Raw genomic sequence first — 21,560 nt, 5'->3', positions numbered from 1 at the left:
TCTAGTTCAACACAATAAATCAGGTGAATAATTAGACAAATGTTCAATGATGAATAGAAATGTCCGCTGTTACAATGGACACGAGAACTTCGTGGAACATTGGGTGTTATGGCAAACATTATAGTACAAAATGCCAAAACATAACAGTAGCCCTATATAAAATCTTACTAATAACAGTCTTGGGCTCTATTCCATGAGAAGTCAAGAGGATCTATCTCAGAATCATAGAATCCCTGTCGTGTGGAAAGAGGAAATTCGGAAAGTCTGCACTGATCCTCTGACCGCAGCATCACCAACTCCCCACCCATCCCACTAATATATCCCCATAATCTTGCATTTACCACTGCTAACCCACCTAACATGCACTACAGGGCAACTTTTTTTTTTAGCTTGGCCAATCCACCTAACCTGTACATCTTTGGACTGTGGGAGGAAACCAGAGCACCTGGAAGAAACCCACGCAGGTACAGGTGGAACACGCTGACTCCACACAGAGCCACCGAAGGTTGGAATTGAAACTGGGTCTCTGGTGCTGTGAGGCAGAAGTGCTAACTACTAAACAACTGTGCCACCCTGGAACACCAATTTTGTACTTGATATATTAATATTCCAGCGACAATTTGAAAATGGAAATAGATGTGAGATTCGTATGACAGCAGGAAACTTTTGGTTTTATAACAGATCTTACCATTGTGGAATGCACTTCTAGTGTTTAGTGTCTGAAGGAAGGAGTCATGACTTTTAAATAGGTTATGTAGATAATTGAAAGAAAAGGAATAAATAAATCTCAGTAAAAGACTGGAATTCAAGATTAAACCGCTGCTCATGTGAGGGAAAACGCACTGGTGAGCTGAATTGAATTATAAAATAGATCAAGGCCATTGGGTCTCTATATTTTGGAACGTATTGGAAACAGGAAAAGACTCAAGTTTAACCAACCTTTAATTTTTTTCATGTTTGTATTTTATAGATTGAAAGTAGAAAGGTCAGAAAATATGTCATGCATTCCACTTTTAACAATATCAATAAAATATCAGCAAGCTACCAGTGTTACAGGTAAAAATACTGCAGGTTCTCCTTGTCTCAAATTGTTAGGCATCGTTGCAGATTTTTCCTCCAATTCTTGACAAATGAAATATCAACTGATTCGCTGTTTTCTATAGTGTCATTAATATACTTATTTTCTTTTATTGTATAATTAAATTCCTTTTATTTATGAAGTCTTATTTTAATTCATTTCCCGCATTACTGTTTTTCCTTTCCTATCAATAAATCCAGCTAGCTCAGTGTCTACTTGCTATATGCACCCTACAAAAGCAATGAAACACAGCTCTATGAAGTCTTGTCTCAACTGAAATTTAGCTTCTGTTTTTCCTATTAAAAAGTCACAGATATTTAGAAGTTAAAGTATTTGCTCATTTGGAAGCTGTAAGGCATTACATTATAAACAGAAATGCTATTGCTCAAGTCAGTAAAACAAAGTGGCATTCAAAAATATTTAGGTGAGCTTCTGGAAAGGTAAACTCAAAGATTAAGCTCTGATGACACAAAGTTGGTTGATTTTGAAAATAAGTGGCAGGTGACTGAGCCTAAAGTCTGCTGTCAATGTATTCTTAGGTAATTTTCCTACACTCATTCAAATAATGACTTCTCTCACATTTAAACTCACCTAATAAAACAAAATTATAAGAGCCATCCCATGAACAATTATAAATAGGTAAAATAACTTGGGTAGAAATCAGAAAAATATTAAATATTTCAGAGGGTAACAATATAATCCATCTGATAAATATGACAGTCATTCAATAGAAATCATTGGCTTTAAAATTACAGAATAATATCAAGATTTAGGTTAAAGAAATACAGCTAGAAGGAAGTCAGAATATCAGGCCATCAGGGTAGAAAAAGCAAGTCATGAAAACCCATGGAAACGGACTGACTAGAATAGCCCCAAAATGTCAACTTGCCTTATCCGAAGTACGGCAAGTGGCAAGGAATGAAAGGTCCAGGGGAATTGAAGGGTAAGACCCACTTAAAACAGAAATCGCTATGCCCTTGACAAAGCCTCTAACATTTGACCTTAAAAACAATTTTTTTCAAAATTATCATTGGCAAAGCAACTTAACCCACTGCATAATTAAACCACATAGATATTGCTACTACATGTATGTTTCACCTTTGAAATAGGAAAACATTGCAGGGTGCTTCACAGAAGCATTACAAAGTCAAATTTGACACCGGAACATGTGGAAAAATGTTTTAAAAAGGTTAAGGATCACCTTAATTGAGAAAACAGGTAGAGAGATAACAAACTTTGGAGAGGGGGATCCAGAGGCTCAGGACTTTTTGACGACCTGGCGATAGGTCTGCCAATGATGGAGCAATTAAAATCAGGCATGTTTACAAGCCCAGAAGCGAAGTAGTGCAGATATTTCAATTGCGTGCGTACACAACATCACAGGCAGGAAGGGTGCAGTCACCGAGGCATTTAAAAACAGAAGGGAGAATTTTAAATTGAGGTGCTCTTTAACCAGGAGTTCATGTATGATGATGATGAACAAAGGACGAGAGCATAGATAAATGGGACTGGATGAGTGTTGGGACCTGGGCTATAGAGATTTGGCTGACTTCAGACTTATGCAGGGTATATTAAAAAATCAATTGATAATGTTGTCATAGTCAAGACTACAAGCAAGGAGGGCACAGATCTCGGATTCAGATGGTTTGAAGCAGAGGTTGAGCTGGGTGGTGATGCCTCAGACGGTTATTTTGTGGATCAATTATGAACCTACTTGCTTATAGTTTTATTTAGTTCTAAGACAGTTGCCAGCAGAATACTGAATCGGTGGTTAAGGAATACAGTTTACAGTGAAGATCAAAGATAATGGCTTAGTCTTCAGGCATGTCTTAAATTTGATTACCTGGTTTGTACTGAATTAGGTGGCAATCAATAGTGAAAAAATAGATTTCCTACAGACAATACCTTATCATGCTGGCTATCAATAGGGCTGTATTTGCAGTATTGTTTTCTTTGGTGCCTTCCCCCACTTCCACCACCAAACCCAACTCACCTTTCCCTCTCAATTCAACACAACAGATACAGTATATTTAGATTTAGGTTAAATTATTGAAAGTCGATCTTCATTTGTAGAGTGCTAACTCAGCAGCTTGAACACTCTCGGGAAGAAAATTTAAGAAGAACTTGATATTATCCGAACAACAGAGACAGTATAAAAATATTTTCATGCTCTGCAAATTAACAGAGCTGTGAATTTACCTGCACTGCCACCTAACCTGAATCACCTCTCCATTACTGAGGATAGTCATGACAGCAATTCTACATTGCAAGTCAAAGACAATGTTCACATTATAAAAACAAAAATGCCAAAGGAAAAATACACAGACACACATGTTTAGGCTATCCATCCAAAAGTAACTTACCTCCGTGTTCTGCATATTTTGGATTGCTCAGAATTTGTTTGCAGAACTTCAACCCATGTCTGTATTGCTTGTGTTCGTAGCATTTCTGTGAAGAAGGGTGGGGGGGGGGGGAAAGAGAGAGAGAAAATAATGAATCGTTTACATACATTTAACAACCATTTACTCAAAATTCTAATCAGAATCAGATCAGAATTTTTTCACCACTTCGTATTTAGTTTTGATTATATACGGGCATTTTTAAAAAAAAATCCTTAAATTATGCAGAATATACTGAAACTGATAAATACAGAGTGTGCGCAAAGTAATTGCATCACATTTTAGTGTGAGGTCTCAAGTATTGTGCAAACTTTAAAATCATAAAATTCTAGCACAGAAATGGTGAAAAATGTCTACAGACACTTTGAAAATAGGATATACCAATGATGAAAAATGCAAATACAAATCTTCTTGCATATTATTCTCAAGTAAAAAAAATTCAACTATGGCTAGGAATGATATAAATCTGTGACACAAACAGACATTTGACCCACAGTGAACAAATTGTGGGTGTATGGTTATGGGGACGTTCTGAAGCAACTAACTGAGCCATGATCCTACGGTTTTGCAAGCATGTCACTATGTTTTCCTATTCATGATTTTGCACCTTCTTAAGCTTCATTAGTCAAGACTCAATCACAAAAGTGAGGAATATCAATGTTGTGGAATGAAACAGTTTGAATGTCTTAACTGTTAACTCTGGTGCCGTTACAGATGCAAACAAAACTTCCCCTAATTTGCTCTGGATTGAATAAGAATTTTGATAACTTAGAACATTAGCCATCGAAGTCACAAATCAGTCATGTCAACACCATGTTACTTTCGGAAAATCTCAAATCTTTTTCAAGTTTAGTTCAGTTGCACCAATGCTTATTCTTTCTGCAATCTTAACCACTACATTATTGCTTCTATTTCTTATGATATTATTTAAGGCTGAGGTAGACCCTTGATCAGTAGGAGAAATCAAGGATTATGAGGAAAGTAATCGGAGTAATCGAAAGTAATGTAGTTGGATCGGCCATGATCCTACCTGAATGGCAGGACAGGCTTGAGGGGCTAAATGGTGCACTCCTGTCCCTATTTTGTATGGTCTTATTAATACCTTCACCAGATGTCTGCTTCAGAAACAACCATTCTCCCTTTCTCAGCATCAGTTAAATTTCCTGGGTTTTTCATTCTCACATCTGTACTTGACAAAAATCTGTCGACAGCTTTCTCCTTTTATGCATCAACACAGGTTGCTCCTCAAAGCAATCAGCAAAAGGCAACTGTATGCATACACAACACCAAACTATATTTCTTCCACTGAAGGTAGGGCACTTTCAACATCACTTTTTGATATAAAGGCTGCATAAATTACATTTATTTTATAGCTAAATCTAAAACTGAAGACATGCGGTTCAGCTTTCCATCGTCTCTCTGGTTCCAATTAGAACCAAACAGTACTAAAACGACTGATGGCCAATTTAAATACTGGGAAAACCCTCTCCAAATAATAACGGTAATCAAATAAGCTTCAGATCATAATGACACAGCACTAGTTTCCCAAATATAAAATCTATATGTACCATTTCTCCAAGACAATTCTCCAAACTTGCCAGAAATCATTTTTTAAATATTACACAATGCTCACACAATTTATATGCTAAAAAATAATTTTTTGCTATAACAGTTTTTTTTTGCAATATCTGATGTTAATTGCTTATATCTACCACTGCACAGATACAATTTTGCTCAAATTTTGCAACACAAGGAGAGCATATCCTAGTTCTTTGCTTCCAGATACATGATCTGAGGCATATTAGCATCTATTATAGGAAGTCAATCCAGAATCATATTATTGAATATTTAGTCAGTCATCAGTGCTCAAAAGAGTCCTTCTGAGTCGATGCAAGATTTCTGTAGAGCAATTCTGCTAGTCCTATTCCATCAATCTATCCCCTTAATTCAATAGAATTATTTCCCTGAAGTATTTAATCCTCTTTGGAAATCATTCATCGTTTTTACATCCACCACCCACCAAAACATTTAATTTAAGATTATTACCATTTGCCATGTAAAAAGGTATTCCTCTTAGCCTTTCTGGATTTCTTTCGCAAATGCTTAAATTCGTCCTTGTAACATTAATTTATGGCAGCAGCAATCCATACATCCTCACTCAGCCAGTCCTTCCACTCCATATCTCCTGCCATTAGGGGTTTAGGAGCAACACTGTGCATGCAAATCCCTGCAAGTGTAGCAGAGCTAGTGGTCTCCACTTGTCTTAATTATTTCTAATACTGGACAATGTTATGACATGGCGGTGAACCATTCTGCTAATTAAACCAAACACACAGAAAAGCTCACCTCGTCTCGTAATCTGTCAAAATATATGAGTGACCGAGAACTATCCACTAATTAAAGGAAAAAATACCAATTTATTCTTTAACTCTAAAAGGGAACATTGAACAACAACTATTTACAACAGTAAGCCTCCTTCTTAAAGGTTTGTTATCTACCTCCCACTCTATAATAATATACTGACCAATAAAAAAACCTCTTAAATTTACAGCAACTTAATTTTCAAAACCAGACAGTGGCTGTCATCTCCAGTGTCAGTCTTCCTCTGTTTGTAGAACTCCCTGGGTCCTCTTTGGTCTTCTGCTGCAATGATGTTTCATATGAAGGAGGTACCTTTAATAGAGTGTATTTTTCGGGCAGTATCTCAATAGCAGCTGATGTTCTCTCTGGCTAACTCTCCAAAATTCTGGTTTTTTTTAATACCCAAACATCAGATCTTCTCATTGAATCAACGTTCTCAAAACAGTAAAATTCAAATTCGATTGGTTTTAGTATCCTGGGGCATAATTTAAACTGACTGGTTAAATCCAAATGATCGTCAAAACAACTGAGGTGTCTAGTTTACAGCTAAATGTTACATATTTTCAATTTTCCAGTATACTGAGACAGCTAGTCAGTCACATGACACTTGCCTGCAAACTCTCATTGCCAAAACAGCATCACTCGCTCGAAGGTACAGTACACGTCTTCAATTTCATAACAAACACATAGCTTCACCAGGACCATGTGACTGTCAGTGTGCATTTGCCATCCATATAAAAGAACTCAAACCCATGCATTTGACTGCCCGTCAAAACACTGGTCAGGAGCTTGAACACCAGGACTCTCACAGACAACCCTAGCAGCAGCAGCAGACATGAATATCACATTTCTGGGCTTAACTGTGCTGGTGACAAAGGGCAAATATCCAAGAACCTACCAACCTGAGATCTAATAAAAGTGGTCATTATCAAAGGGAACAGGGAAGGAGTACTTATTAGAAGAAGCACTAAAACAATCTCCTCAAACGAGACTCATTCCACAACATCAATGCACAAGATTACTCAGCATGCTACCCACTACCATACCAGCACAACCTCAGACACACACAAGATTGAAAAGACCATCCTACAAAAATCTACAAGGCCACTTGTGCAAACAGAATGCTGAAATGCTGACTCTTGGCCAGTGTAGACAGCGTCAACTTGAAGGAGCAGAGTGTGTGCTAGGAATCTCCAAAACTGATATAGTCAAAGGAATTAAGATTCAATTCCAATAACAAGAGGAGCATCTTTGCTGCAGGCCCATTTGGATGCCAAACACCAACAGCTGAAGGACCAAGACCTACAGGAAATAGATTTGGCATGAGAACCAAAAGGTGTGGAAAGCCAATAAAAACCTTCAAACAAAGAAAAACTGCTCAATTTTTAGTTTCTTTTCTTCTAAATAATTCTGAATTCCTAAGAACTGGGAAACATTTCAGCTCCTCAAGCCAGGTCCAGTATTTAACACAACCATTGCTGATTTCATCTCAGTCTCAATTCCATTTTTCTGCCTTTTTCCCCATAAATTTTTAACGCTGTTACCAATTCAAAAGCTGCCAGTTTAGGGCAGCACAATGGTTCAGTGGTGAGCACTACTGCCTCACAGCGCCAAGGACCCCAGTTCAATTTCAGACTCATGCGACTATCTGTGTGGAGTTTGCACATTCTGCCGTTATGTGTGGGTATCCCTTGGGTGCTCCAGTTTCCTCCCATAGTCAGAAAATGCACAGATACTTGCATCGACAGTGCCCCAGGATGTGCAGGCTAAGTAGATTAGTCATGGGAAGTACAGGGTTACAGGGATAGGATAAGAGAGTGGATCTGGGTGGGATGCCCTTGAAAGTGTCATGTGGACTCGATGGACCGTATGACCCGATTCCACACTGCAGGGATTCTATAAATCTCCTCACTTAAATTTACCATTAGCCACGCTCTGGCGTAATGAATTCAACTGATCCTTGATTCCATAAGAAAAATAATTCCTCCTCACCTGTTTTAAATCTGTCACCCTACAGCTTACAACTGGTCTATTGTTCTAGATTGCTCCTCAAGGGAAATAGTCTGCTCTCCATCCATGTTTATTCAGGTTTCACCTTCCATTGATAACAATATTCTCTCAATCCCCAATGTAGCAACTCAAAGATTTTCCTAAACCTCATGTATTTTAAACCATCTACAATAACAGACATCTCCTTAAAAAAAATCTGCCAAGCATGCCAATTGGGACACTTTCCAATCTGTGCCAGGTGCATTTTTTTAAAATCCTGATAAAGAAACTTGAATAATGAATGCGCCACAAGGATCGGTGCTGGGTCCACTGCCTTTTGTCATTTATATAAATGATTTGGACGTGAATGTAGGAGCTATGGTTCATAAGGTTGCAGATGACACCATAATTGGAGGTGTAACAGGCAGAGAAGGTGTTTATCTCCGAGTATAAGTCACCCTGATGAAACAGGCCAATAGGTCGAGGAGCAGGAGATGGAGTTTAATGTAGATAATGTGAGGTGCTGCATTTTAGAAAGGAGAAACAGGACAGGACTAGTACAGTTAATAGTAAGGTCCCAGGGAGTTTTGCTGAACAAACAGGCCTAGGGGCACAGGTAGATAGTTCTTTGAAAGCAGAGTCGCAGGTAGACAGGGTGGTGAAAGCAGTGTTTGGCATACTTGCCTTTATTGGTCAGTGCACTGAATATAGGATTTGAGACATCATGTTGTGGCTGTACTGGACACTGGTGAGGCCACTTTTAGAATACTCCATTCAATTCTGGCTTTCTTGCGATTGGATGTTGAGATACTTGAAAAGATTCTGAAAAGGTTTACAATGATGTTGCTGGGATTGAAGAGTTTGATCTTTAGGAAGAGGCTGAAAAGGCTGGGGTTTTTTTCCCCCTGGAGCATCGGAGGCTGAGGGGTGACCTTATGGAGGTTTATAAAATTATGAGGGGCAAGGATTGGGTGAAAGCTAAAGTCTTTTTTGAAGAATAGGGGAGTCTAAAATAAGTTTTATGCTAAAAGGGGAAAGATTTAAAAAGGGATCCGAGGGGGTCATCTTTTCACATAATGGTGGTGTGCGTACGGAACGAGCTGTCAAAGGACGTGGTTGACACAGGTACAATTACATCATTTAGAAAGCATCTGAATGCGTATATGAATAGGAAGAGTTTAGAGGAATAAGGACCAAATGCTGGCAAATGGGACTATATTAGTTAAGGACATCTGGTCAGCGTGGACAAGTTGGACCCAGGAGTCTGTTTCCATGCTGTATAACTGTCATGACAAAACACAAAATAAAAATAATGCTAACACAATGCTATATCCTGGGAAGCACAACACACATTGTCTGTGTTTGCAATTCACTTGCTATTGAAAGCTCTGGCTTGGATCCTGCATTGTAACCTAAAAACGTTTTGGAAGATGAAACAGAACTACTTCAAAACAAATTGCAACTAATGGTATTTTGCCACTGGACCGAAAATAAACTAAATAGGTCACCACCATGGTATGTGACTGATCTCACAGAAAACATAGAGTTTACAAAAAATAGTCTCCAATGAAGATGAACTACACTTACAGTACACATTAACTGCAATTTAAATTGCTCTGACAATCATAAAATTTGGCATTTCCTTTTCAATTTGCAACTGTTTAGAAAGCATACACTTAAGATGGAAATTTCACATCATGCACCAAAGAAACAATTTATAGAACACCCAATGCAACCGATTCAAAATGCATCCCACAGAAGAGCTCAATGCTTGCACATTTGTAAAATGGTATGAAATGTTAAAGGGTTTGTTTGCTCTGCTGACCTTCAAGAAATTAGATAGTCCAGGGTGGTATGTTTCTCTGTCTTGCAGGTAAAATGTAAAAAAATTTACATAGCCATCTCCTGCAATTCAGAGTCCATTTAATTACATTATTTTCAGAAACAATCAAATCATGACATTGTGTCTTGTGTGGCACATGACTATGGGGGAGTGGCTGGGGGTTGACTTGAGGACATTACTGACTGTGATATAAAATCTTGCATAAAGGAAAAACTGGTCCCTTTTGTAAAGCAGATCTCTTGACATGACTCTGCAAGCCCCACAAAGACTGTTAAGGTTTCTCCAAAGGTTTGTACTTGCTTAATCAATTTTGGCTGTTCACAGGAGTTGGCATATTGCTCAGTTGTATCACGTATGTAAGAATCTCAAGAAAAAGAACCTCACGTTTGGTGGCAGAGATGGGATTCCAACATACATGGAGCTTCTAAGTGGAATGAATAAGTGATTGTCTGAGAGAGATGGATGGGCCTTGATCTCTCTCTTTAACCTACCATTCAGTCGACCCCTCGCTCCCTAGGACTCTGTAGAGACAGAATCTTCGAGGTAATTTACACATTTGCATGCCAACGAGTCCGCTTTCAGAAGCATAAGTTCACAGGAAAGGAAGGTTAGAGTCTGCCTTGAATTTGGAGGTTTCAGTCCTCAGAACTAGAAGTGACTGGGAAGGGAGGTTATAGTCCCCTGGAATTCAGAGATTACAGCCCTCTAATAGCAGGGTTTGAGGACCCAGAGCATTGTGCATAAGATAAAAGATAACTACTGAGTCTCTCTCAATCACCCTGCCTTACACTGGTTGTTAAGAGGGGAAATGCCCCATGCGACGGCCAGGACCCTGATGTAGGTGTGGAGACTGAAGACAATAGAGTAACAAGAGAGAAAAGTTAGGAAGTTGACACTTTAAAAATGGGACAATCATTCAATTACAGGCTTTGAATACAACAGTCTTTTATCTGCATAAGTGTAGTCAGAACTCTCCATGAGTTTTGTTATTGTAGCTTAAACAATAAACTATTGATATCTTACAGTAGATAGGAAATTAACATGGAAAAGGTTGATGATTATGGCATAATGGGTCAATGAAGACCCAGATTTATTGAAATATTAAGCGACACCTATTTGCTGGTTTATGTTTTAGTTGCCTATGTTCACAGTGTATGGTCAAAATTTGAAGATGCTTATTAACACCAATCAAATTTGCAAGGGTTGAAACTGTTGAAAAATGTAATGGAAAACCATGCTAAAGACTTTCAGCATTTGTTTTGAAACCAAAGAAGAATCATGACCAGATAAAACAGCATTGTCTTTATTCAGGAAATAAGGAATGAATTGACAGATTATTTATAATTACAGGGAACTGGTTTTATTTTGCATGGAGTGTGGGGCAGAAACCCAAAATCCTTTTAAATAATTGTTTTGCCTTATCTGAATTAGGTTCTCAATTCAATGTGTTTTGTGGGCTGTGTAATAGGGCAGATTTTGTTTTTACATTAGATTAGATAAGATTACAGTGTGGAAACAGGCCCTACGGCCCAACAAGTCCACACCGACCCACCGAAGCGCAACCCACCCATACCCCTTTATTTACCCCTATACCTAACACTACGGGCAATTTAGCATGGCCAATTCACCTGGCCTGCACATCTTTGGACTGTGGGAGGAAGCCGGAGCACCCGGAGGAAACCCACGCAGACACGGGGAGAATGTGCAAACTCCACACAGTCGCCTGAGGCGGGAATTGAACCCGGGTCTCTGGCGCTGTGAGACAACAGTGCTAACCACTGTGCCACCGTGCCACCCATTATTATACAACATTAGGTACTTCTTAAAATAATTAAACATGTAACCTTAAAACGAAATCAGGGCCTTGAGCCCCTCATGTGTTCAAAATTCTAAAAGAATGTTGATCTCTTAGTGAGTTTTGAGAAGATTTGTAGCTCAGTTTGAGGTTCTGGATGTAGGTTTGCTCACCGAGCTGGAAGTTTAATTGCCAGATGTTTCATCACCCTACTAGGTAACATCTTCAGTAGGCCTCCAGTGGTAGCCCACAAACCCAGCAACACACTAAAACAGCAGCTTATTAACTTAAAAGACCCTATACAGACAATGGGCAAAATTAATGTCATTTATAAAATACTGTGCAAGGACTGTAACAAATACTACATTGGACAAACAGCCAGAAAACCAGCCACCAGGATACGTGAACATCAATTAGCCACAATACAACATGATCCTCTCTCTCTAGTATCCTTACATACAGATAAGGAGGAACACCACTTCGACTGCGACAACACATCCATCCTAGGACAAGCCAAACAGACATACGCACGAGAATTCCTAGAAGCATGGCATTCCAACCAGAACTCTATCAAGAAACACATCGGGTTAGACCCCATCTACCACCCCCTGAGTAAAATAACAGGAAGTGATGTCGCTACAGGAAATGACATCACCAACCCAAAGAAACCCAAACATATTAATAGAAAGCAGGAGTTATCAGCAGTGCTTCGCCCGAGGCCCACTGAGGATGTTACCTAGTAGGGTGACGAAACGTCTGGAAATGAACCTTCCAGCTCAGCGAGCAAACCTACATCCAGAATGGTGATCTCTATTGAAGATGCACAGTTACTGGTCTATAACCACTGCAATTCCAACTGTTTTATTTGGGAAGTTAGATTTACAATGTCAGTTTGTCAGCAACCACATATTCTAATTAAAAACCTGATTATGAAACTTTTTTAAAAATTAGGACCATTTTTGTCATTAATGTCAGGCATTTGAACTATATCTGAAGATAGATTTAATATGTATATATGTGGCAGTGAGTCATTGTTTGCTATATAAGAAATTATAGAGTTGTCATTTGGAGAACTTTAATATATTCTGCATGTGTTTCCCACTAATATTTGAGATTTAAATCTGAACTTAAACTCCCCCTTCAATGGCTAAAGCACAAGCAGCATTTTGTTGTTCACTTGCTGTTCCAGATTTTTGAAATACTCTTCTTGACAGCTTTCACATTAGCCAAGTATTAATTTGTCAAAGGAAAATAATTTTTGAATAACCTGAATGGGGTCCCCCAAAGGTTTGATTTTAGGACCACTGACTGTTGTTTATAAAAGACTGAATTGTGTAGGCAGTACAATTCAGAAGTTTATGAATTGTATAAACGTGATAATGACATAAATAGTGAAACAGTCTCTAGAGTTTCTCCAATCACAGGTAAATCACACTTACAGACCACTGCCTGCCCCTCCACAACCTTATCCAATGGATTCAATTTGTCAGGACCACAAAAGTGATGAAGCTAACAACGGTGAAGAGGAGATCCATACACTTTTTGTCAGTAGCTTTCCTATGGATATTAAACCACATAAGCTTTGCCATTTCTTCTGATCCATTTAAGGGATATGAAGGTTCACTGATCAAGTTAACAACAAAACAGCCAGTTGGCTTTGTGACATTTGACAGGAGAGCAGGAGCAGAAGCAGCAAAGAATGCTGTGTTCACCTACCTGAAAACAAAATCCAGTCTGTCCTTGTGTTATATAACATTCTTTGCTGCTTCTGCTCCTGCTCTCCTGTCAAATGTAACAAAGCCAACTGGCCGTTTTGTTGTTAACTTGATCAGTGAACCTTCATACCCCTTAAATGGATCAGAAGAAATGGCTGCTGCAGTTGCAGCACCTCACGCTCAGATGTGCTGGCATCCTCCATCTGAAGCATCCCCACAAGGATGGAAGTCTAGTCAGTTTTGTTAAGTTTTTTTAATTGGCCTTCTCCAAGAATTCAGATTTTGCGCACACTTCCAGAGAGATAGGCAAGGACAGACTGGATTTTGTTTTCAGGTTGGAGTTTACTGAAAGAGACTTTGGATAACTGACACGTTTCCATTCAATTTGAAAGGGTGGAGTGGTCACTAAGAACTGTGTATTTAAGAACTTTACTGGTGAACCTTTTTTCCATGTGAGAAGATCCTGTGGATCCTATCGATTGCATAGGCTAGTATATTTTGTTGTTATAATCATTGTATGTTGTCTGTCAATAACATGCTTAAATACTGGCTGTAAGATTATGAATAAGCTGATAGTGTCTTTTTCAGCTTCCATTTTTATTATCACGGAATGATAAGGAGGGAATGAGATCTTAAAGGGTTAATTTGCTGTGCTGACCTTCAAGAAATTGGATGTCCTGGGGGTAGGGTGGTATGTTTCTCTGTCTTGCCTTAGAATGTAAAAATATTTACATTACTATCTCCTGCTATTCAGACTAAATTTACAATGCCATCTCCTGCTATTCAGAATCCATTTACATAGCCATCTCATGCAATTCAGAATCAATTTAATTATTGTTTCTGGCAATAATCAAATCACTACACTGTGTCTTGAATGGCATGTGACAAGGGGGAGTGGCTGAAGGCTGACTTGTGGGCATTACTGACTGTGATATAAAATCTTGTACAAAGGAAGAACTGGTGCCTTTTGTCAAGACAGATCTCTTGACATGACTCCGCAAGCCTTGCGAAGAGTGTTAAGGGTTCCTCCAAAAGCTTGTACTTGCTTAATCAATTTTGGCTGTTCACAGAAGTTGGCGTATTGCAGTTGCATCAAATATACAAGAATCTCAAGATAAAGAACTGAACAGGTACAGTACTTGGATCATATGAATTTCTGGTTGTGCCTGTATTCAGTTTATTTTTCTTGAATGCTAAATATCAAACTGAAAAATGTTACTTCAAAGTACTCACATTAAGTTAGCGCAGAGCAAACTTGATGCAAATCCCCAACAATAAAAAAGCTGTCAACACCTATTTACGTGTACATCTGCCACTTCAGCAAGGCATACAGACAATTAAAACCATCCATGGAACAACAGGGAGTTAACAAAAAGAAAGCTGACCATTGGATTTCATTGGCAGTTATTATTGTGTACAGCCTACTCAATACTTCAATCAATCAATCTATATTAAAAAAGGAGTTACTTGATCATTTGAAGTCAGCAATGAAGTGGGAATATAGTGCTAACAGTTTTGAAGCAATAACTTACAACTATTTCAAGTAAAGATCTGACTGCCTACCCATGCTGGTTTTCACAGAATAGTGCACTTCCACTGAAAAACAGATTCCTCAGATATTCTTTGCTGAAATTAACAGTAGATTACATGGAGACAGTCACAGGTATTGACTAGATAGCATAAGACTATATATTCCAATCAAGCTGCTTGTAGTCATGTGCCCACCCACAAATGAATTTGGTTGTGGCTAAACATGTGCCAAGATCTGACTCCAGGAACAAGATTGCCCAGTTATAACTGTATCGTCCCTGATCAGGAATGTCTTTAAAAGACAACCACCAGACAGCTATTAGGAACAAGACTAGCCCCAGTTAAGTCTCCACAACCTCAAATTAGAAAAGACAATTCATTTAGATCAGCCTCGAATACGGAAGAAATCAGAGTTTTTGTATACGTCTTGGGACAAAATGCATCTGTAGAATCATATATATTGCACTGCTTGTGCAGCCTACATTCATGAACTTAAATGTCTTTTAAAATTAAGTATGTGAATTTCACGGACCACCTAACTTCACAGTGCATACAAAATGCACACCTTTCTTTGACATAATATATGAACCAATTAAGTGAATGGTGAATACAGCTAACTGTCATTCTATCAAGACTACTGATTTGTATTTTAAATAAAATAGAACCACAAGAATGAGATCCCAAAAACAGTGCACAATTCTAAAAAACAACAATTGATTAACTTAATTGCATCACCTAAAAGCAGAGCATGTTCAAATCAAGAAGAACTCTTGTTACAATGTGAATTAAGCAAAAAGCAGCAAATAAGGAGTCAGAGGGACCATAAATATAAACATTAATGAATCTAAAAAACAAATCAGGTGAAACTCCCTTAACCAGACAACATTTACATCGTCAAACTTGCTACCATGTGAACTACATGATCACCAAATGCCACCGCTGCAGTTAAAAGGAAGCCAGTTTGGTATGTGTGGCTAAGAGATATATGAGTAGGATCAGATGAAGCAGGATTGGATGAGGCTTGTGGAAGATAAATTCCACACAGATCTGGTGGGTTGATTAGCCTGTGTTTGTACATAAATTCTATTAGGAAAATTTTGCACTTCATGCATAATGTTCAAACACCAATCGTACTAGATTGTCATCGTAAGAACAGAATGCAGATAAAAGTAAAGGTTCACTTTAATGTATGGAAATGTGGAAATCCAACTGATTAGAACTATGAAAAGCAGTAAAATACAAACAAAGTAACAAAATAGAAAAATGTTTATGAATTAACTTTTTTAAAATATTCCATTCATACCACTAAGGCACTACTGGCTGGCCAGTATTTACTGTCCACCATAATTGCGCTCAAGGTGGTGGTGGTGAGCTGCCTTCTTGATTATAACGATTAAGAAAATCATATTACTGTTAGCTTTAACTGTGAGGACAAGATGTAAGAAGTTAAAACAAAATACAAAAACCTTTGTGGACCATTTGTTTTAAAAATGACAATGGAGGGAAAAAAAAGGATTGCAGAGAAACAGTCCTCAGCACTTATAACCAACAGAGAAACAGAACAATAGGCCAACTGGGCCTGAGCATGCGTTGTCATTTAATAAGACTGTGACTGCTCTGACTGTAACCTCAAATCCATATTCCTGAATGCCCCTGAACACACTTCTACCTTACCAAGAATAAAGATACCTCTGCCTTAATAATACTTAAAAATTTGTTTCCATCACCTTTTCAGAAAGACAGTTCCAAAGATTCATGGCCCTGAGAAAAAATTTCACCTTATCTGTTTTAAATGTCAACTGCTCATTTTTATACAGTGACTCTTAATTCTAGATTCTGACACAAGATCCTCTTCTTTTCTAACCTGCCAAGACCTCTTAACATCTTAAGATAGTATTTTACTCTTCTAAACTCCAGCAGATTCAAGGCTAGTCTGTCCAATCTTTCCTCAAAAGAGCTTGTCTATACCAGATATTAGTCGAGAGTGTGGTGCTGAAAAGCACAACAGGTCGGGCAGCAAGTGAGGAGCAGGAGAGTCAATGCGTCGATAAACGTCGATTCTCCTGCTCCTTGGATGCTGCCTGACCTATGTTTTTCCAGCACCACACTCTTAACTCTGATCTCCAGCATGTGCAGTCCTCACTTTCTCCTATACAAGATGTTAAACTGGTAGAACTTCTCTGAACTGCATTCAAAGCTTTTACATCCTTTCTTAAGTAACATGACCAAAATGGTCTCACTATTTCCCTGCATAACTGGAGTATAATGTCCCCCACATTTTTGTATTCAATAGTCTTTGCAATAAACATTAACATTCAATCAGATTTCCTAATTCTTCCTTCTACCTAACAATTTTGCAATTCAGGCATTGGGACATTCTGCATTTTAGAGTTCTGCAATCTCTCACCATTTATCACAATTCTTCTGCAAAAATGGAAAACTATACATTTTCCCAGATGCTGACCACTTAACCTATATATTTTTGTTGCCTTATTCACTCTTTACAACTTACTTTCCTAACTTTATAATGCAGAATGGGGGACAGGAAAAAATTGTGACTGTAAGAACTGCTTCTTTTTTTCTGAGATATTTTCAGTATTGGAGCTGATTTCCTCAAGTTCTAGGAACAGTAATTATTGTTTTATAAACTGTTACATTGTTTTATGGCGCTTTAAAAAAGAAGAAAGGGCGACAAAGGTAGTGACCACATGGTGGGAAGTGAATCAACAGAGAAGGAAAGCTACACTGCTGTCGTGACCCAGCACCAAACCTTCACAGCTACTGTCTCTGCTGTTTGATTTCAAGTATCTCTGGACATGAGTTCTTCCAAGAAAAATAAACAAGCAGCCAAATTGACAGCTGACCTTGTGGGGAGATCACAGCAGGGCTAGATCGAGTGGCTAGTTTTCTCTTTGCAAATGTACAATAGTGAGCAGAGTGGGTTATTTTTGATTACGTATCTTTTTTCACTGAGATCTGTCTCTTGATTAAAACTTTAAAAATATAAAGCATTGCTACTAAGTTAGCCTGGCAAGTGTTTTTAAGAGTAGTAAGACGGTGCTATTTTCTGGGTCTGTAGATAGTTAAGGTGCAAAGATGGCCTTTCGTAAAGTGATGTGCTCTTCCTGTCGGATGTGGGAGATTAGCGAGAGTTTCCATGTTACTAATGATTATGTCTGCAAGAAGTGTGCTTGGTTAAGAACCCTTCAGGTGGGATGGATTGGTTGGAGCAGCAGTTACAGACAATGAGGAATGTATGGAGCTGGGGGTTGATGGATGGCAGTTGTAGGAAGAATGATAAACCGCGAATAGAGTCAGGTACATGGGTGACCTCCAGTAAAGGTAGTGCAGGAGTCTCCTGTGGCTAAGTCCACTTTAAACAAGTATGCTGTTTCAGAAAATGTAGGGGGTGATGGACCCTCACTGACAGCCAGGTTTCTGGTCCCTACTGTAATGAGGCGTGTGCCATGTTCCAAGTGGTTGATTGTGATAGGGAACTCTCTACTCAGAGGCACAGACTGATGTTCACATTGGAACTAACTACATAGGAAGAGAGAAAGATGGGATTCTGAGGAGAGAATACAGAAAGTTTAGCAGGAATTTTGAAAATGAAGTCAAGGATAGTAACATCTAGATTACTCATGGTGCCACAAGCTAGTGAAAGTAGGAATGTGTGACTGAGGAGCTGGTGTAGGGGAGAAGGATTCACATTTTTGGATCATTTGAATCTCTTCTAGGGTAGAACTAACCTGTGTAAGAAGGATGGATTGACCATAACTTTGAAGGGGACAAATATACTGCTGGGAGGGTGGGGAGAGATAGTGAGGAAAAAGAGCAATATGACATTGGCACAGTTGGGAAAAGTAGTAAGCCAATCAGGGCAGGCAAGGACAATGAGTCAAAGCAAAGAATGAGATAGGACTGCTAAGTCAAACTGTATGTATTTCAATCAAGATGCCTAACAGGTAAGGCAGATGAACTCAGGGCTTGGATGGGAACATGGGATTGGGATATCATACCAATTACAGAGACGTGGTTCAGGGATGGACAGGACTGGCAGGTTAATATTCCAAGATACAAATGCTATAGTAAGGATAGAAAGGTGAGCAAGTGGGTGGGCGTGGGGAATTTTTTGGTTAAGGATAACATTACTGCTATAGTGATGGAGGATATTCCTGGGAATACATCCAAAGTTATATGGGTGGAACTGAGAAATAAAAAAGGGATGATCATTTTATTGGGATTGTACTATAGAAAACCCCTCCCAAATAATCAGTGAGAAATTGAGAAACAAATATATAAGGAGATCTCAGTTATCTGTAAGAAAAATAGTGACGTAATGGTAGGGGATTGTAACTTTCCAAACATAGACTTGGAGATCCCATAATGTTAAGGGTTTGGATGGAGAGGAATTTGTTAAGTGTGTGCAAGGAAGTTTTCTGATTCAGTTTGTGGGTGTACCTACCACAGAAGGTGCAAACTTAACCTATTTGAAATAAGGCAGGGCAAGTGACTGAGGTGTCAATGGGGAGCACTTTAGGGCCAATGACCAAAATTCTATTAGTTTTAAAGTAGTGAGAGAAAAGGATAGACTGGATCTAAAAGATAAACTTCCATATTACAGAGGTGGTGATGCTGGACATCTTAAAAGTAGATAATTTCCTTAGACCTGATCAGATGTACGTTGGAAATCTGTGGGAAGCTATGGAAGAGATTGCTGGGCACCTTGCTGAGATATTTGTATAATCGATAGTCTCGAATGAGGTGCCGGAAGACCAGAGGTTGACTAACATGGTGGTACTATTTAAGAAAGGCAGTATGGAAAAGTCAGGAAACTGCAGGGACAGACCACTATAAACACCGGAGGAATCATCAAAGAAGCGCTTCGCAGGAGGCTCCCAAGCACTGATGATGTCGCCTAGCCAGGGGACGAAACGTTTGCAACAAAAACTTCCAGCTCGGCGAACAGAACCACAACGAGCACCCGAGCTACAAATCTTCGCACAAACTTTGAAGTATAATAAATGTTTTACTGAAAAAGAAGCATAATATAACCACCAATTCCCTTTAAACAACAGCTCAGTATATCCTCAAAAAAATCCAATAGATTGATAAAACATGATTTCCCTTTCATAAAACCCTAGTGACTTTGCCCAACTTGACATCCTGCTAAACCAAAGTGATTTGTGTTTTGCTATTTTCCCTTCCTTTTTGAATAAGGAACTTGTATTAGCTATATTTTAATCTAATGGGAAATCCTGAACTGAGGGAGGTTGAGCCCAATTAATCAAGAGCACTTCTCTGGTGATCGAGATTTTTCCGAATTCCTCCCTTTAGCCCTTCCATTTACTGATGTATAGCTATTTCTGGAATGTTGCATATATCCTCTTTAGTAAAGACTTTTCTGAATACCTATTCAATTCATTTGCCATCATTTGGTTTTTCACTCTCCATTCTCCATACTCTTTCATTAACCTTTTTGGTGCATTTTCATGATGGGCCTGACCCTTGAAATCTTCTTGCTTGATGGAATGTACCGATGTATCGGTTTCTGCTGAAATGTCCCTTCACAGGTCTTTCACTGCACCTCAATTGATGTATCCTTTAAGCTAATTTGCAAATTCATTTCAGCCAGCACTCCTTTTCATAAGTTTTTAAGCAAGTGTAAAACCCACTCCTTTCTCCCTTAAATTAAATGTAGAATTCAATCATATAATGGTCACTGTTGCTTAAGAAAAACTTCACTGAGTTCATTAATCAATCCCATTTCATTGCACAATGCCAGGTGTAGCAGTCAGCTCACTGGTCAACTTCTGAGCAGTGCTGTTCTAAGAAACCATGACAAAGACATTTAATTTTGTCCTCATTGTTCTCCAAAGTTCATTGAAAGTGGAGTCACAGATAGATAGGTTGGTGATGAAGATATTTCACACGCTTGCCTTTATTGGTCAGCACATTGCGTAGAGGAGTTGGAAGGTCATGCTGCAGCTGTATAGAACATTGGTGAGACCACTTTTAGAATGCTGCACACAATTCTGGTTGCCTTTCTACATGAAGGTTGTTATACTTGAGAAGGTTCATAAAGGTTTCACAAAGATGTTGCCCGGATTGGAAAATTTGAGTTATAGGAGGAGGCTGAATACGCTGGGGCTACTTTCCCTGGAGCATCGGAAGCTGAACGGTGTACAAACTCATGGCGGGCAGGGGTAGGGTGAATAGCCATGGACTTTTTTCTCGGGGTGGGGAGGGATTTGAAAGGGACCTAAGGGGCAAGTGCTTCACACAGAAGGAAAGTGGTGTGTGTGTGTGTGTTGGATGGTGGAGAGGGAATGTGCTGCCACAGGAAGAGGTGGAGACGAATACATAATGTTTAAAAGGCATCTGGTTGAGTATATGAATAGGAAGAGAAAATGAGGTCTGCAGATGCTGGAGATCAGAGATGGAAATGTGTTGCTGGAGAAGCGCAGCAGGTCAGGCAGCATCTAGGGAACAGGAGAATCGACGTTTCGGGCATTAGCCCTTCTTCAGGAATGAGGAAAGTTTGTCCAGCAGGCTAAGATAAAAGATAGGGAGGAGGGACTTGGGGGAGGGGCGTCGGAAATGTGATAGGTGGAAAAAGGTCAAGGTGAGGGTGATAGGACAGACCTGGAGTACTGTGTGCAGATTTAGTTTCCTTAATTAAGAAAGGATGTACTGGCACTGGAGGGGGTGCAGAGGAGGTTCACTAGGTTGATTCCGGAGTTGAGGGGATTGGCTTATGAGGAGAGGCTGAGTAGACTGGGATTATAGTCATTGGAATTCAGAAGAATGAGGGGGGCGGATCTTGTATAAACATATAAAATTATGAAGG

At 39.0% G+C, this 21,560-nt stretch overlaps 1 protein-coding gene across 2 annotated transcripts in view; it reads right to left on the bottom strand.

Moving 5' to 3' along the window:
* Positions 1-21,560, bottom strand: part of naa15a (N-alpha-acetyltransferase 15, NatA auxiliary subunit a) — a 98,486-nt gene that overhangs the window by 64,258 nt on the left and 12,668 nt on the right. For both annotated transcript variants that reach the window (XR_006309052.1, XM_043674102.1), the window contains exon 2: positions 3,442-3,526. Coding sequence is in view for 1 of the 2 variants with exons in the window: in XM_043674102.1 (XP_043530037.1) it covers positions 3,442-3,526 (85 nt within the window). In the remaining variant the exon portion in view is untranslated. The remainder of the gene's footprint in view (positions 1-3,441; positions 3,527-21,560) is intronic.

Source organism: Chiloscyllium plagiosum, chromosome 32, assembly GCF_004010195.1.
Source record: "Chiloscyllium plagiosum isolate BGI_BamShark_2017 chromosome 32, ASM401019v2, whole genome shotgun sequence".
In the NCBI taxonomy this organism is placed as follows: domain Eukaryota; kingdom Metazoa; phylum Chordata; class Chondrichthyes; order Orectolobiformes; family Hemiscylliidae; genus Chiloscyllium; species Chiloscyllium plagiosum.
Note: the sequence above shows the minus strand (reverse complement) of the source record. Positions and strands in the feature narration are given on the sequence as shown.